General features: G+C 49.6%; 3 protein-coding genes across 7 annotated transcripts in view; 2 read left to right on the top strand and 1 right to left on the bottom strand.

Moving 5' to 3' along the window:
* Positions 1-14,675, bottom strand: part of LOC125948684 (protein split ends-like) — a 142,538-nt gene extending 127,863 nt beyond the window's left edge. For 2 of the 5 annotated variants that reach the window (XM_049674978.1, XM_049674982.1), the window contains exons 1-2: positions 11,734-11,869; positions 2,272-4,497 (exon numbers count right to left, since the gene is read on the bottom strand). In XM_049674978.1, the coding sequence (XP_049530935.1) occupies positions 2,272-3,468 (1,197 nt within the window). In that variant the 5' untranslated portion in view covers positions 3,469-4,497; positions 11,734-11,869. Of the gene's footprint in view, positions 1-2,271; positions 4,498-4,616; positions 4,693-11,695; positions 11,870-14,568 lie in introns of those variants that run through there. The other 3 variants (XM_049674979.1, XM_049674980.1, XM_049674981.1) reach the window with 3 other exon arrangements.
* Positions 14,676-15,044: 369 nt separating this feature from the next.
* On the top strand, positions 15,045-16,137 carry LOC125948715 (S-adenosylmethionine sensor upstream of mTORC1). Its single transcript, XM_049675044.1, has one exon. It carries the CDS (start codon positions 15,111-15,113, stop codon positions 16,107-16,109), a length of 999 nt encoding a protein of 332 aa, XP_049531001.1. The 5' UTR covers positions 15,045-15,110; the 3' UTR covers positions 16,110-16,137.
* Positions 16,138-16,466: 329 nt separating this feature from the next.
* LOC125948688 (G-protein-signaling modulator 2) overlaps positions 16,467-17,698 on the top strand; it is a 5,866-nt gene continuing 4,634 nt past the window's right edge. The window contains exons 1-2 of the mRNA XM_049674991.1: positions 16,467-17,055; positions 17,292-17,698. The exon at positions 17,292-17,698 is cut by the window's right edge and continues 333 nt beyond it. Coding sequence (XP_049530948.1) covers positions 17,011-17,055; positions 17,292-17,698 — 452 coding nt within the window. The 5' untranslated portion in view covers positions 16,467-17,010. The remainder of the gene's footprint in view (positions 17,056-17,291) is intronic.

The following is a 17,698-nucleotide window of genomic DNA, read 5'->3' as shown; positions in this document are numbered from 1 at the left end:
CGATTAGAAAAGCACCGAGCAGTCGCCTCACATTCGCGTGTGGGGAGAACCGACACGGTGGTGCCGAGGGAGGGCGAAAATCAATTTGCGCCCAAGTTTTAATTTTATCGCGATTATTCTGATATAACGTGGCGGTGATTGGTTGGTCGGGGGTTGTTTTGTGCAAACAGTTGGCGAAAGTTCTTGTGTCCCTTGTGGCGCGACGCAGCTTGTCTTGGAGGAGGATATCCAGTCGTAAAAATGTGGTTCCTACTGCTCAGCGAAATGACGTAAAGAAGGGGGAGGTGATCATGGATCGGATTGTCATTGGCATGGCGCCAAAATTCCCTATGACCTCGCACGCACGCTTGTAAAAAAAAACGTCTCACGCTCCTCAAGTATCCAGAGGTTTGGTTTAATGCAGCTTGATACTATCGATACTAAGTGACATCAATTTTTCTATTAGCAAATGCATCGTAGACAGACCATCGCGAAGACAAACGTCATCTAGCATTGATCCTCTGGATTCATTGGAGTCATTTCGACAACAATTCGTTGATGAAGGCTTTGGAATTAATAGGCTGTTAGATGGTGAACTACCATTTCCCCAGAGTTTTATCGATCACAAATGATAAGGTGAATGCAATCCGCTGTATTACACCCATGTGCTGCACCTAGCACACACACGCACATCTGGGGCCCAGCGGTTTGACCGTATAACCAGTTGGTAGCTCCGAAAACGGACGCACCACACAAACCAACGAACACTCTCCACACAACACAACCACAAAAGCAGAGGAGGATGGAGGTATAGGTGGAACACGGGTTGCGAAACCACCATCAGAAGACCTCCTCCCCCCGCTGCGACGTTCCGTGGTGATGGTGGTGGTGGTGACCGTGAAAAGTTCAAGTGATGCAAACCGTGAAATTCGTGCGATCCGTGGACGGCAAAGGCAGCAGAAAGCTAGCGTTGTAGAGAGGCAGGAACGCGCGCTCTGCGCACAACACAACACACCACAAGTCCAACCACAGGCCTTTACACACTGGAGGCTAGTTTTTTGGGATTTTTTTCGTTGCTTTTGTTGCGGTCAATGCGCTGCTGCTGCACAGAGAGCGGCGCGCTGGTGTGGTTTGAGGTCCAAGGTAGTTAGTTTGGTTTGCCCAACTCTTTGCCTTTTGATTCACGGTTCTCACACAACAGTCGCTTGGACACTGTCCGTTACACCCCTTAATAGAGGACGAACGAACCATGCATTTGTGGGACCCCCCTCTCTTCAAGGACGGATGATCTCGTGCGGACAAGATGGTGACCAGAAGATATTGAGATCAGAAGAAGATGTCAGGTAGATTCCGGAGGTTAGAGATGTTTATTGAAAGGCAGGTTTTTTTGATGATGATGTTGGAACGTCGTCCCAAAGTAGAATCATTCCAAAGGCATAATTTTTTTTTGTCTCCTCCCTTGCGAAGGGTATGCGCGGCTGCTGAACGCTGAATGACGCACTTTCCATCCCTCAAGTGGGTGACGACATCAGCCAGAAGCCAAAAGCAACGCGCGACAACGCCAAGAAATGCAAACATCCGACGTGCGCACGGATCTCGGAGTGGCGTGCGTCTCACGTGTACCCTATGAATCAGGGCCTAAGAAGGGTTGATGAAGGGGTGGGCGAACTTGGTCTATTAGAACTTCGAAATGGTCATCCGTTCTTTCTAGGGTGTAGGATCACTTTGGAATAAGGTGATCGTATAAACAAAACCGAAACCTTGCTTGCTGTAATTGATAGTGTGATCGGGTTTTTGGGATCAATCGTACAGGAAGGATCGTCGACGATTCGCTTCCCCATAATGACCCTTTGGAATGTCTTATGTTCATGCCATATCGCCCCGGGGCTAGGGACTCGACGAAAAACAAAGCAAAACCAACCACTCGAAACCCTGCTACGCAATATAAGATACCGGAGCGCTTGATTCCATTCAGTAGGTAACAGATAAGAAAGCCAAATATACAACATTCTGGAGTATTCGGCGGAGGGCCTGCGAGTAGAGCTTGATATCGTTGCAAAAAAGACAAAAACAACAGAAAAATACCTAGAGCCAGACCTAGATAAGAAGAATGGTTGCGATTCCCGAGTTCAAACACGAAAATCAACCCTGTTAGATAAAGCCTCTCTACTGGTTTGTGTATGTGTGTTTGAGAGAGAGAGAAAGATAAGAACACAATTCTTTGGCACAATTCAACGACTTGACTACTCAGAGAACTGGTGGTACCCCGAAGAAGGTACACCGCGTACGTACCTTTCGTCTGGCGATCCACAGATCCCGCTCGTAGTCGGCCAGCTCCTGTTCGAACTCGCGCTCCTTATTCCAAATCTTCTGCAGTATCTGGGTGTGCTCGTCCCGGTTCTTGTCACTATCGATCACATGTATGTACAGGCGCCACTGGCTCGAATCGAAGCCCCAGTGGCAGGTGCGGATTTCCTGCGGTTCGTGCTGATGGCAGACGAACTTCTGGGGTGAGTAGAGGCCGCGGCACTCGCAGCATTCGATGCAGGCCGGCTCCTCGTAGCTGTAAAGCTCGGGCGTCAGGATACCCTCGCACTTGCCAAAGCACCGATGGTACACGCGGAATGCCGGGCCGGTAACGATGATGGTGCTGTTCGGTCCACCGCCACCCTTCAGCGACTGGTGGTGACTGGTGCCGGGACCGGTGGTAGTGGAGGCGCTGGCTGGTTGATGCAGCAACGAGCTGCACAACCGTTCCGCGTTGGTACGCGTGATCAAACCACAGGTTTTGGCCGTTTCCGGTATAATGTTGGCCCGCTTGAACTCCTGCAGCTGCTGGTCGGTGCAGTTGTACAGGTAGATCATCAGCTCCTGGATGCTCCGGTTGATCTGCTCCACGCTAAAGTCCATCAGGATGTTGTTGAAGATCTGGGGCAGACAGAGCCGCATCTCGCCACCGAGCAGAAAGCAACCGATCCGCTTGCCCTCCAGCACCGTCATGTTGACAATGCCACAGTCCGGATCCGGTGTCGTCATGATCGGGACGGCCGGAACCGGTGGTCCGAGTACCATCGGTGCCGGTACGATCGTAACCCGTTGCGCTGGTGATGGTGACAACGATGACGACGACGACGACGACGACGACAACGAGGATGTTGCCGCTCCCGCCGATGACTGTTCCCGTTGCTGCTGTTCGTCATCGCTCCGACTGTGATGATGATGATGATGATGATGGTTATGACCGCCACTACCACCGTCTCCTTGATGGTGCTGGTGATGGTGGTGATGATGATGATGGTGATGATGATGATCCGGTGTCTCTGATCGACCGGCGCCACCACCACCACCACCGATCGACGACGATGAGGCGGAGGAGCTTTTGCTAGGGTGTACCAGCGACAGCCCGGGACCATGCAAACTCTTGGGCGCTTTGTCCTGGTAGGTCTTCAGGACCGACATCACATGTGGTGGCGGTATGTATTCCGTCATTTTGTCAGCCGTCTCCGTCGTTATACACGCGGGTTACACTCGAAAAAAAAAAACCAAACACCAAACACGCTGGCTGCTTCCTTTGATCACCCACCACACCACTCCCACGTGCACACACCCACGCACGACACGCACACCCACACACGCACACAGGACACTGACACACACCCTCGAACGGGTGTAGAATTCACAATTCTTCTCTTCTGATCCCTTTAACACTCCACTCTTGAAGGTGCACGATAAAACGTAATGGCAACTAGGATGAGCAATAGAGCTTCTCTCTCTCTCATCCGCCTAATGGCTACTCTGATCGTTGCTGCTGCTGCTCCTGGTGCTGCCCATACACTGGCAGCATCGAACACTCGGCCGCTCACCACCGTACACCAACCGCTACTACAGCAACCACAACGCTGATTAGCATCGCGTATTGGGGAGCCATCCTTGCTCGCAGCACTGCTGCCTCCCGTGGTTGCACTCGGACAGAATTCGGCGACAATGGCCTGCTGCTCCTACACAACAGCAACCTTCTCACACATCACTTCCGGTCACTATTCTAACAACCACCGGTGCGGTAAAAGCCGGTAGTACGTTTGTGTGTGTGTCTGTGTGTCTGTGTGTACCAGACACACGAAAACACCGACACCGCGCGTTACCGCGTCGCACCGCGGACTACTGTTGTAGCTCCATTTTGAAAATGGGAGGATCGTGAAGGATCCTTCGTCGAAGGAGGCGCCGCACAGGTGCACCACCCCCCCGCTGTTGGGTGCCACTCGACGGGGGTTTCCGGCTCTAGCAGGCAAAATGATGGAGACGCACGCACACTAGGTGGGGATGTATTTTTGAATTCTATACCCTTGCGCGGACACTACACACTACTTTCGCTAGAATCGACCGCCACCAGCCAGGCCAGACCACACTTGCGCGGGCGCACACGCACGCACGCACGCACACATACACATAAGCACACACACGACGACGACGACGACACAACGTGCTGCCAATGGATCCGGGGTGTTATTGCATTTTTATCTGTTTGGGGCGAAAGAAGAAATTTTCCATTTACTTTTAATTGAGTTTTCCTCACTTTGCCTGCTTTCACCCTGCAACCAGGGACGGACACAGCTTTAGTTCAACCGCTTTTTGGACACCTGCTAATTGCCGATTAAAGTGTGGTTATTCGCCCCACCTATGCACCTTTCAACAAATACTCTTTTGTGGCATTTTTTTCATAGTTTAATCGAAGTTTTTTTTTTTTTTTTTTTTTTTTACAAGTGTAGGGCGGGAAACCTTCATAGGCACCTAGGGGAGTACGAGAGTTCCCTTCGGTAGTGTGGGATTTTTACCCACTAAAACCCCCCTTCCAATGCCTTTAGCCCCCTTCGGTAGTACCTTGCGGCATCCTTCAAAGGGGAGGCTGGGCGGTAAACGCCCCATTCAACATCTACTTATGTTCTCGCAAATAGGTGTCTCACTGAGATTGCCCCTGGCTTTCTATACTGGGCAACCGGTCTTCTTTTTGCCACTCGGCAAATAGTTTCCTCATCGCATGGCTGATGAACCTATTCACAGCATCGAAGGCAGCAGGGTTCTGACACATTCGTGTGACAATGTCATCTACCGAAAAGTCATCTCCAATGCTCCTCTTCAGCTCCTCTCTTGTGTCTGCGAACCTTGGGCAGACAACCAGAATGTGCTCTGGAGACTCCACAGTTCCTTGGCAGGCTGGGCAGTACGGTGTCATGGTTCTGTTTATCCGGTGTAGATAATCCCTAAAATAACCGTTTCCTGAGAGGAATTGGGTTAAATAGAAATTAATCTCCCCGTGTTTTCTGGTCACCCATGGACCGATTTCTGGGATTAGGCGATGCGTCCATCGCCCGCTTTTGCCTGCGTCCCATTGACTTTGCCATTTCCGCATTGAATTTTGATGCCCATATCGACTGCCTGGAATGTTTCTTCCAGCGTAGCGCTCGGTATCTTCCATGATCACTAAAGTGATTGGCATCATACCCGATATCACACACACTGCCTCTAGTGAGACGGTGCGGAATGCGCTCGCCACCCTGATCGCTAAGAGCCGGTGCACGCGGTCTAGAATCAGCCTGTTGCTGGGTTTTCTCAGTGCTACACCCCAGACTGGGCTTGCGTACCGTAGTGTAGATGACACTACAGTCGCCAGCAGTCTCTTCTTGGAGCCTGAAAGGCCCCCTGATCTGTGCAGCATGCCAGTGAGAGCATTCAAAGAATTCCTCGCTTTGTTAGCCGCATACTCGAGATGGTGCTTGAAGGTTAGCCTATCATCTAACATCACACCAAGATACTTTATTGCCTTCTGCGGCCGAACCACTAGACCACCAATCGTAACCGATGTCTCTTGGACGTGCTTACTAACAATCAGCATCTCGGTTTTGTTGTGTGCGACAACCAGGCCTCGACCCTTCATCCACCTGCTAACCGCTTCTACCGATCTTTCCACGTTCAATTTCACTTCCTCCAGGGACTGCCCGCAGACCGTCAGGACCATATCATCGGCGAAGCCAACGACCAAAGTCCCAACAGGCAGCCTCAGCCGCAGGACACCATCATACATCACGTTCCAGAGTGTTGGCCCTAGAACGGAGCCTTGTGGTACGCCTGCCGTAAGAGGCACTTCCTGTTGACCTGAATCAGTGTCGTAGATCAGTACTCGATCCTCGAAGTAGCTCCGAAGCATACGGCAAAGGTACTCTGGCACTTTCATGCTGCGCAGCGACCTTGCGATTGCCGTCCAACTGGCGTTGTTGAAGGCGTTCTGTACGTCAATGGTAATGATCGCACAGAATCCTCCACTTTTATTCGCAGTTTCTACCACTGTGCGAATGGCGTCAACAGTTGACCTTCTCTGGCGAAAACCAAACTGTCTACAGGATAGTCCCCGGTTACCCTCCGTGTACGGCGTCAGCCTGTTAAGGATCAGCCGTTCCAGAAGTTTACCCAGAGTATCTATCAAGCAGATCGGCCTGTACGCCGAAGTGTCTCCAGGATTCTTGCCGGGCTTGGGCAGCAGGATAAGCTTCTGCCGCTTCCAGCAAACGGGAAAGCTACAATCATCCAGACATTTCTGCATTGTTTTCATGATAAGATCGGGACATACCTCTATAGCAGTTTTCAAAGCTATATTCGGGATGCCATCAGGCCCCGGAGCTTTGTTCGGCACCATACGCCTGGCCGCCTGCTGTAGTTCTCCGATCGTTATCTTTGGGCATTCCACTTGCTCCTCTTTGTTGTATGGCATTGAGGGCCACACACATAGCTGGTGTGCTGGAAATAGCTTGCTAACGATTGCTCGAAGTCTCTCAGGGCAAGTTTCTCGTGGAACGCTCGGACCTTTGAGTTTCTTCATAGCTAACCTATATGCTCCTCCCCTCCATAGGTCTAGCTCAGCCTCCCTGTTTAACTTACGAAGGCTCTCTTCCTTGCTAATAGCAATCTGTCTTTTCAGTGCTGACCGTGCAGCCTTATAGACGATTTGCTTCGATACCCTATCTGTTTCCAGCTTGGCACGTTGCATATCTCTCCTGGCATGGAGGCACTCTGCACGAAGATCGCTTAGCTCTTGGGACCACCAGTGAACTTGGCGTTTACCCCTCGAGGCCGTAGTTTTCCTCGGCATTGTAGCATCACATGCCCTAGTCATGGTTTCGGTTAGTTCCTTCGGGCTAAGGCACGTTCCGTCATATGACCATTTGAGAAACTCATTGAAGAGATTCTTGTCGAAAAACGCATTTCTCCAAGCCCGCTCCTTCTTGCGTTTTCCCACCTCGCAGGGGCTATTTCCAGCTGTTGAGCACTGAAGCGTATATCGCACTGCAAAATGGTCACTGTACGTATACTCCTCACTGACCCGCCAATGCATGTCTTGGGCTAACACCGGACTACAGAACGTGATGTCGATGATCGACTCTCGACCGTTCTTGCTGAAAGTCCTGGTATTCCCTTGATTGGCCAAGAGGACATCTAGTCTCGCAATAGCTTCCAACAGACTATCGCCTCTCGGTTTATTGACCCTGCTGCCCCACGTGGTCGACCACGCGTTAAAATCGCCGGCAATTAAGAGTGGTTTGTGCTGTGATAGCACGTCCTGCATTTCCTCCAGCATCTTCTCGTACTGATCGAGAGACCATCTGGGAGGCGCATAGACGGCACACACATATACACCTCCAACCTTTACTACGACGAATCCCTCATGGCTGTTGTCCACCACCTCTTGGATCGGGTACTTCCCTCCGACCATTACTGCCGCCAACCTACCACTGTCGGTCGCCCAGTTTCCGTCCCTTTCAGGAACTTCATAGGGCTCGGCAATTATCGCAAGGTCGCACCCCGTTTCTCCCATGCGCTGTTCCAGTAGGTCCTGCGCAACCTCACAGTGGTTCAAGTTAATTTGAATTACTTGCATCCACTGGGCTTTACCGCTGTACAGCGGAACCCACCAGGTACATGGCACCTGTCCTGTCCGACTGGACAGAGCTCGCAGTTAGGCGGATTCTTGCAATCCTTGGCAAGATGCCCTTCCGCGCAACACCTTCTGCATTTGGTGGACCGATCCACCCCTTTGCAGCCGCTCTTCTGGTGACCCCACTCCCAGCACCGCGAGCATGGATATCGTTTTGAAACGATTCGCACAGGGCAATCGTTCCATCCCACCCGCAGCTTACCAGCCTTGACGAGTTTCGTCGCTTGGGCCTCTGGCAGGACGATTTCCGCTACCTTCTTACGCTGGAAGGAGGTACGCAGCTTAACGACTGGCGCTTCCTTCAACTCCAACAGCTCGCATACTGCATCCTGCAGCTGCTTCTCTGTTGTTGCCTCATAGAGACCGCGACACTGGACGGTTCTTCTCTGAGTTAGAGCCGTTACAGTGGCCGCCTCCCCTAGGACTTTTTGCACAACTGAGGTGTAGTCCAAGCTCCTGGTGTGGCCACGCAGGTGCAACAGCATGCTTCCGTTGCTTGAGCGGGTAACGTGCTTAACGCATTTACCCAGCTCGACTAGCTCAGCTGCGCTCTGCATGGAAGCGATGATTTCCACGTACTTCTCCTCCGTCTCGGCTTTCACCAATATCGCATCAGGCTTGCGCCTTTGCGGTCTCGGTTCAACCTTCGGCGGCAACGTGGTTTCGGGTTTGGGGCGAGTTTTCCTACGCCTCACCACCACAAACCCCTCTTCATCGGTCTTCAGAAGAGAAGAGCTCTTCTCCTCCTTGCGCTCTCGTTTGCTGGGAGCCGCCTCCCCAGGCGAGCTCCTCTGCCTCTTCTCGCTCGACACCTTCGGTTCCTCATCCTTCTTGTGCATATTGCCCTGCACAACGGACGCAAACGACCTGCTTTTTGCCGATGCGAGGGTCTCTCCACCCACCGCAACCGACGAAGCGCTGTCGGTTTGGCACTCCACACTGACGAAGTTTGGAGCGAGCACGGTTTGGCACTCTACACTCCTTACTTCTGTCTGCTGCTGCCTTTCCAGGGCTCTAAGATCCTGGATCAGCTGGATCGCCAACTTGGCCACCTCCAGCTGGACCCCGCTCTTCTTATCCCGGACCAGAGCCAGGATGCTGTCGGCTCCCTTCAAAGCCAACCCTAACGGGCCAGTGGCAGCCGTGGCTACCTCCGACAGTTTTCCCTGGGCACTCTCCGGTTTCTTACCCTCCGACTTGGCGCACCGTGCAAATGGTGGAGCTAGCGGAGCGTCCCCCTCGGTTGAGCCCCGAGTGGTGGGACCAGTAACAGCCGGCTTTGCTTTCGCTGATTTACTCGCCACTCCATCACTCTTGTTGGTGCTTCCAGAGACTACAGCTCCAGAGGAGACACCTTTGCTAGCTCCCAACCCTGGTTTCTTCGAAACCCCCCGAGGTTGAATCGGCGAACGCGCCGTCTTAGAGCACTTTCCAAAAGCCTCGGCTTCCGGAGGGACATCCTCGACCGTAGCACTCATGGCGATTGCTCACTGGGTAGCTCACTTGAGTTATTTGTTCTTTGGGTAACTCACCAGTTCGCGACGTGACGATTGATAGCGGCTATCACTAGTGATGCCCACTATCACTCACACCACTAAACCGGGAGCCCGCTTAGCGTCGTTTGCTTGAGCGGGCAAGTTTACCTTTTTGCCGCACTTTAAGCAAAACAAAGCACTGGCACTTCACTGCCGCTGCGTGAAACAGGCATTCACCAGAGTGATGGCCAAATTCCACTGTTAGCGGCGCACTCTGAATTGAGTTTTTTTGCGATTAAAGCGGATCACAGATTTGTGTGTCCTTTCGCTATGGAACTCACACTCACACCCCCCACCCACCTTTCAACAAATACTCTTTTGTGGCATTTTTTTCATAGTTTAATCGAAGTAAAACTAACAAGGATGTTGATTTTTGATAAAACGCAACACATGGTTCAATGCATCTCGCTAGTTTGAAGGATTTTTTTTTTCCAAAAAGTACTGGACCAAACCTTTCCAAATGTTTTTTTTTAACATATATAATGACGGGCGAGCCGTATGTTTAAAACCTTTCCAAATGTTGAACACTTCATTTTTAAAGAGTATCGGTAGTTTGTGCCTTTCTGGCTATTCAGATAGGGCTGCGATGACACCACCGCAAACAGTGATGTTTTCAAGACACACCTCCTTGAAATTAAGGCACAAATGCCTTCTCAAATGTTCCTCAAAGTATGATAAAATATTCTCAAATACGCCAGTGTAATTAATTTTAAGTTGATATAATAGGACATTCGCACGAAACACATAAAATTGAATGGTTTTGTCACAAAAACTTGCCCAAACTTTGCCATTCGATGAGCAAAACCTTGACAAAATTAGAATAAAAACAGATGGATAGCCTACTTCGTCGTTTAGCACTTTGTTCAAAACGTATTGTTATATCCATCATTGTGCTCTGTCGATCGATCTCGACGGTCTCTTGATGAAAAGACAAACACGGTGCGCGACTTGTTTTAGGCACCTCACACTAGCTTCGAACGATGGTTCGCTGTTTGGCCGATGACTGCAGGATAAATCATGGATCCAGCTACACCACCATCTGTTCCCTAGTTCGTTGCGTTCTGCTGGAGGTTCCACAACTCACTCAACAACAACACGCGGAGGTTATCACCAAGAAGGCACAGAACAGCGACGTCACACACTTACGCAACTACGCGCTTTTTAAGTTACAATTATCATCTTCGGTGGAACGCTCTGACGTCATCCAATCCAGTGTCTGGTCGGCGATGTGTGCCTGTCTGCCTGTCGTCTGACCGGCGGCTGGCAACCTCGCGGACCTCGAGCGCGAGCTGGGAGGTTCTCCCGCTGAGTTAAGGCGTGCCAACACGCGGAGGGGATTCACTTGGGAGGCGAATGGAGATGCGCGCGCGGGATGCAGGTGCACTACCTCCCCCTCCCTTCTTCTTCTCTGTTTCCGGTGCAGTAACAGCCCCTTGGGGCTCTTTAGACATCTTTTGGCAAACTAGATTTCCTTTGGCTAAAATACGAACGTACGCACACACACACTCATGCATATGAATACGGACGCACCGGCCTAGGAGTTTCCTCTTTTTTTTTTCAAAATAACACCCATTCAACAACCTCCCACCCCCTAACACACTACACTTCAAGTAAGCGCCTCCTCCTCCCGGTGCTGCTGGTATTATTCCGTTTTTCTTTGCATCGATGGCCGATGGCCACCACACCACACCCGGTTGCTTTCGATTTAGCCGTTCCGCACCCCGCGAGGCGAGCTTGGCGTGCGTGCAAATTGCCGATCTCTTTTTGGTGGTTGGCAACCGCGGAGGGTTGAAGTCAAATCGAACCATGAGGGGGGTTGGGTGAGACCAGGCGAACCATTGATGATGACGGCAACGGGCATGGCCGACGAGACAACTACGAGACGTCGCGCCGCCGCCGCCGCAGCCGCTCCCTCTACCACCGTCCTCGTCATCGTCGTCGTCGTCGTCGCCGTTGTCGCAGACGCCAACGTATGTGTGTGTGTTGCGGCTGAACAACGACGTCACTTGGTTGCGAGGCGGATCAATTCACACAGCGCCGCACCCCGCACATTGCGTTTTTTTTCTACACACCGCGCGCTCAGCGCCATCCACGATTCGCACTCTTTCTCCGTCTTTTCCGACACGTTTTCCACCGCACCGCAAAAGGGTTCTTGAGCGGGCCGCAGACTTTGCAATAAAATCGGTCAAATACACACGTGGGACACTCGAGATTTATCCTGCTACTTCATCATACCTTCCGTCGATTGCCTTTCCCTTCACCCACACGCGCACACACTCCACAAACTCGCTTCTGGGCTGCTTCGCTCGATCGATGGGGCTCCGCGGGTCGTCCGTTCAGCTCCGTAGTTTTTTCGCGAGTGAGGGCCGTCGAGGGGGAGGGTCGCGGTTTCCACGTAAAAGCGACGCGCACGCGCGCCGCCGCGAATTGTTTTTGCCCAGAAGAAGCTGCCCTCACTACCACATACGATGTGGCGTGTGTTTATTGCAATTTTTTCGAATGTAGTAGTACCACATCGTGGCGTGCGCAATTCTTAAGTCGCCGTTATACCAAGTTGCTGTCAAAACGTCAAACTGTCAGAGCGAGTCCACATTATTCGTAACAGCAACTGCGTAAAATAAATTAACATGGCCGCCGTCGCAACAAACTTACCGAAGCTGCTCCGGAATCCGGAAAAAATGGTCCTTTTACTCCAATGGTTTGTTCAAAACCACTCAAAACGGGTTAGCACAGCCACCGAGACCTTGGTCATCTTCGATTAGAACCGGTAAAATCGAGTCCTATTTTATGCCACAGATCGTAAATAAAGTTAGACTTGAAGGATTCATTCTAGGATTGAAACAGCAAGACTATTGAACAATGAACAAATGCAACAAAAAACGCTAGGATAGCGTGTAAAGAATCGCGATGGTGAGGCATCGTGGATCAAGCGCACCGCGGGAGGACATGTCCGGACGGTCAACTGTATTCGAAATATTCGAGACCCATAGACGGTCGTGGTGCTTTGCTATACCCTACGGAGCTGCAGGATACAGTGATGGTTCCATTTAAGAATGGGAAGCTTCAATTAGTAGCTTAATCGGTCGTTGCAGTTTACACTAGAACGCCTCTGCAAAGAAGAACCAACTGCAAACAATTGCCCGAGCACTGCACTTCTTGAGGATATGCGATTATTTGTGCAGAACCACTATAACTAGGTACTTCGACAATCCGGTTATGCAATACCGACTCATGTCTGCAGCAAGTGCTACTCGCAAGATTTTAGAAGCCTTCGAAACCGAGTCCTTTGCGGTCATTAATGTGATTAACCAGTAAGGACCTTCGTCGAAGAGGATGGTGAGGCGTCGGTCGTACGGCCATTGCACGAATCCAATCTAGAAATCCAATCTAGAAAGAATTTCCAATCTAGAAAGATGGCTGCCTTGCAAGCAAAGCGAGATCAACCCCTGTTTTACACTGTTTTTTTTGTTGGGGGAAGGGGGGGGGGGGCATTGATGAAACGTGAACCTTACTTCGACCTTATGACTGGTCGGATAAACGGACTCCGACTTTTGCTTAAAAAAGTCTTTAAAAAGTCACTCTCTCACTAACCACCCCAGCGTTCAGACGTGTTTAATATTCCATCTGGATTGCAAAATGAAAACAAAACGTTAGAAGCTTTTTTTGGGGCGAATTCTGAGATGTTACTTTTTTCTTTTATTTCTACTTCATTACCATTATCGAACATCATGTGTTTAACCGAAACATTCTTATTTAGTTACAGTGACTGCCATTTACGAATCATTTCTTGCAGCTTTCTTTGCCCAACATAAGGGAAAAGAGCACTTTTCTTAGTCTGGATATTATTTGCAGTTTAAGAACTTAAGCTCTTTCAAATTAGGAAACATTTCGTTAACAAATGAACGATTCAAATATACAGTGGAGTTCTCAAACACTATTTTACGCAGATGATCCAACGGAGCGCTTATATATCGGAAACTCGATCTTTTAAAATATCCACCTTCGATCACAAGTACCTCTAAAGATTTTAGAAGTGGCAATGCCTGCAATATTTCATGCGTTACTAAATGCTTTAAGTAAAAATATTCTGTGCTATTAATAAGTACGTTCAGTTCCTTTAACTGCGGACTGGTACTTAGATAGTTGTGAATATTCTTTACTCCAGATTCGGCATCATCAACATAAATTAAAAGGTCGCTGATAGACATGGGAAGTTTCGAAACATTCGAGACATTTATGAGGCATAGAAATTTTAGTTGGTTTAATTTCGATAAATCTATCGGTACCGTTAAACGACTTGACACTGGGGTGGACCGAATTGCAAGGATGCGAAGATTGATAAGCTTAGAGAGATGTTGTAAATCACTTTCATGGGATAGATTGAATCCACCAATAACCAATTCGGTTAACGTTGTACATGCATCACATACATTGAGCAAAATTGCACTTGGTAGAGGATCTCCTCCGAACTCCAAAATTTCCAAGCGCGTCATTCGACGAAAAATTGATGGATCAGCTGTTATTATCTGCACGCACTCTTGTTTCAAAGTCACAATTAGATGCTTCAGATTAGAAAGTCTAACAGATCCGGGGCTATCATGCAGAGGATAAAGCGCCGACAGTGGACCTTTGAACGTTTCTAATTGCGGCATGTGCAACCGATATTTGGCAATCAATAGTAGCTCCAGATGCATTACAGAACTGCTTTGCAGAGTTGGTATTATATCCTGAGCACTTGTACGTTCGCTAATGTCGTGTAGTTTTAGCCTACGGAGCCCCACTATGGACGGAATCGCCTCAGTTATCAATGAAAACGCCGTCGAACTCATGGTACCTAAAATACTCATCGAGTTGAGATGCATCGTAACTTTCGGATGAATCGCCGCCCATATACATATACATTGTTCATCGTTCCATGCATATGCTAGGTAGACTAGTTTTCGATAGCACCGCCGGGACATTTTCACTATTTCAATAAACTCATTCATCTTCATCTGTCGAAACGGCTTTGCCTCTTGTTTAGTAAGCAAGCACAAGCGATTATAGGTGATATAAATTCTCAAGCTGAACCTTTGGATGTATGGGCTCAAGAAGATGATGCCGTTCCATCTCTGGCAAGCAAGAGATGCGTTCTTTACGCTTTCCAGATCCAGGCGATCGAATATCATGCACAACACCTGTATCGAGGACAACAAAGAATATCAAAGGATTGATTGTTTTGAATCGTTCGTATTATTCCTGGCTTACCTTTTCGGGCAAGGAATTGATTAAATCCATTTTCTGTCGACGTATCTTTGCACTACGAAACAAAAAGAACTGCCGTTTCTTGCGAATCTTGCGATTTCTTTCGATTTTTGTTGGGCACTAGAGATGTTTCCTGAATTTTCCTGTCAAGGCTGCCGTTATTTGTTTGAAATTTGCAGTTCTCACGTGGCTAGACATAGCGCGCTTGTACCACACCCAGATAACCTTGGCCGAAAATCAAATCGTTTATACCATCTTTTGGTTTCCTGGGGGGTTTGTTGTTCAGCCCGGCCTGATGACTGTTGGTGTTGATAAATTGTGAATCTAAAATTTCGCGAAACAATTCCAAACGAGTGCACGCGTGTGAGATGGCCTCTCAGGAGCAATTGGAATTATCAGGCCTAATAAAATCAGTTCACCAACGCTTACGTGAGTCGGCCAAGCAGTCGGATGCGGAAACGGCTTGGCAAGAGCACATGCAAGATGCAGAGAGGTTGAAAAACTATGCGGATGCGATGTACAAACTGGCCACCTGCTATTGGGATCGTACGATGGAAGTCTCGAGTAAACGGTCCAACTGCCGCATCGAGTGGGTTGTAGCTTCATGCCGCTCCTATTTCCTACACCCAACTCCCCTGCTTTACCTGTTCCGCGAGAAGGAAGACAAAGTCATGCAAGCCATCGATGCCTCGTTCCGTTACGAACACCGACCGTACCTGATTGAAAAGATCAAGCTTCTCGACGTTGGCAGCTGTTACAATCCGTTTGCAGCGTTCGAGGAATTTGATGTGACTGCCATCGATATTGCTCCGGCCCAACCATCCGTGTGGTACTGTGATTTCCTGGACGTTGCGGTGCGTTCCATCGATAGACCATCTTTTTCGCCTGAGCATCGGGCAGTCGATGCCCTTCCCAAGCAGTACTATGATGCGATCGTGTTTAGCTTACTGTTGGAGTACCTTCCATCTCCCGATCAACGTATGCGCTGCTGCCGGAACGCCTACGAAATGCTGCGTCCCGAAGGAATTCTGCTCATCATAACACCCGACAGCCGGCATCAGGGTGCCAACGCAAAGCTGATGAAAAACTGGCGCTACACCTTGGCCGGAATCGGATTCACGCGGATCAAAATAGAAAAACTGGAGCACGTAACATGCATGGTGTTCCGCCGATCACTCTTTCCGGAGGTCGGCCAGCGTTGGTGTGCAATCAATCGGGAGGCGTATATGATGCCGGTGCTAAATATTCCCCAAGACTTCAACGAATCACCTTCCAAAGAGGCTGCCCCCAGTGCTGAACAGCGCACGGAAGCCGATGATGTGGATATAAGAGACGCCTTTGCTGGACTTCCGTTTGAGGATAGTTGAATAAAAACCGAACATTTTTCAACTTGCATCGTGATTTGAATGAGTGTCCCTTCAGGAACGTTGAATATTTTACCGTGCCGTCCTTGAAAAGTCCATCTGTACATATCATAGCTTTTACTGTAGGACATGTTGAGTACTTGAAGAAACCACGTTGCAGCTAGGTGTTGGGTGGATAGACAGGTTGGTTCTAGTAAAACAAAACCGATCGTATTTTAGAAAAAACTTCAGAATTTGACAGAGATGGGATTGTTTATTTTACTTCGCGAACGCTTTTTTCGAAGCAGTTTTCGCGTTTCTGTGGTATTTGGAATGTTTAAATTCATGGAAAGTGGCACTGTCACAAAGAAACGAAAGTTAAATACACGAAATTGCCACAAAAGTGACCCGAACCCAACTGTCAAAAAAGTTCAAAATGGTGACCAGTCAAAGCGTCTCTGACACCACCTATCTCTTTAAAACACCCTGCATAAATAAAAAAATAAAACCCCAACTCCGCTAGTGAAAACTCCGCGCGTTCTACATTTTAACAGCACGATCATTTGTAAAACGGAAAAAACTTGCCCGTTCGAACCGATTAGTGATAGCCTGGATAATCCTGGTGGTTGTGGGATAAATGAAAAATCGGCGAGAAGCCCTTCGACGGATCGTTCGGTCGTGAATATTTTGTTTAGGTTCGTCGCGCATAATAAAAGGGAAAACCCTTTCACCGAATGCTCCGTGGTGCGCGAAAAGTAGCTCTGCATCTGTAAATACTCATCCGTTTTCTGCATCTAAACAACAAATCGCTCGATGATGCGCTAAAACGCTTCTCGGAGTGACGCGGGTTCAAGTGAAACAAACAAACCACCCTCAACAGATTCCTGGCAGGGGAAAGTGTGTTTCGTGCAACACCCCGATAACGATGTCTTCACTCTCGGCAAGCGCGGAAAATTTGTCCAGCGATCAGGTAGGTTAGCAACGGTCGCCTTCTCCATCATCCCGGGCCGTGGCTTGCGAGTGGCGAACGGTCCCGGTTGATTCATTTAATTGGATTAATTTAAGATGCCACGGGTTGTGGCGGCGAAGTATCCGATGAATGGGTGACGATTGTTCGGATACGTGTTAGGGTGTGGTGGTGGATCAATTAATGGTTTCTTTCCTTGTTTTTCTTCTCTTCCCCGCTTCCTGTGGTGCTCCCGTTAGAACAACGATGGATCGTCGATGTGCCTGGAGCTGGCGCTCGAGGGTGAACGGCTGTGCAAATCGGGTGACTGCCGAGCGGGTGTGGCCTTCTTTCAGGCCGCCATCCAGGCTGGCACAGATGATCTGCGTACGCTGAGCGCGATCTACAGCCAGCTGGGCAATGCGTACTTCTATCTCGGCGATTACGCCAAAGCGATGCAGTATCACAAGCATGATCTCACGCTCGCCCGCTCAATGAACGACAAGCTCGGGGAAGCGAAGTCGTCCGGCAATCTCGGCAATACGCTCAAGGTGATGGGACGGTTCGATGAGGCGGCCATCTTCTGCCAGCGCCACCTCGCGATCGCTCAATCGCTCGGTGATCGACTGTCGGAGGGCCGGGCACTCTACAACCTCGGCAATGTGTA

Source organism: Anopheles darlingi, chromosome 2 (genome assembly GCF_943734745.1).
Source record: "Anopheles darlingi chromosome 2, idAnoDarlMG_H_01, whole genome shotgun sequence".
Lineage (NCBI taxonomy): Eukaryota > Metazoa > Arthropoda > Insecta > Diptera > Culicidae > Anopheles > Anopheles darlingi.
The sequence above is the reverse complement of the archived record's forward strand: the minus strand, read 5'-3'. Positions and strand labels throughout refer to the sequence as shown.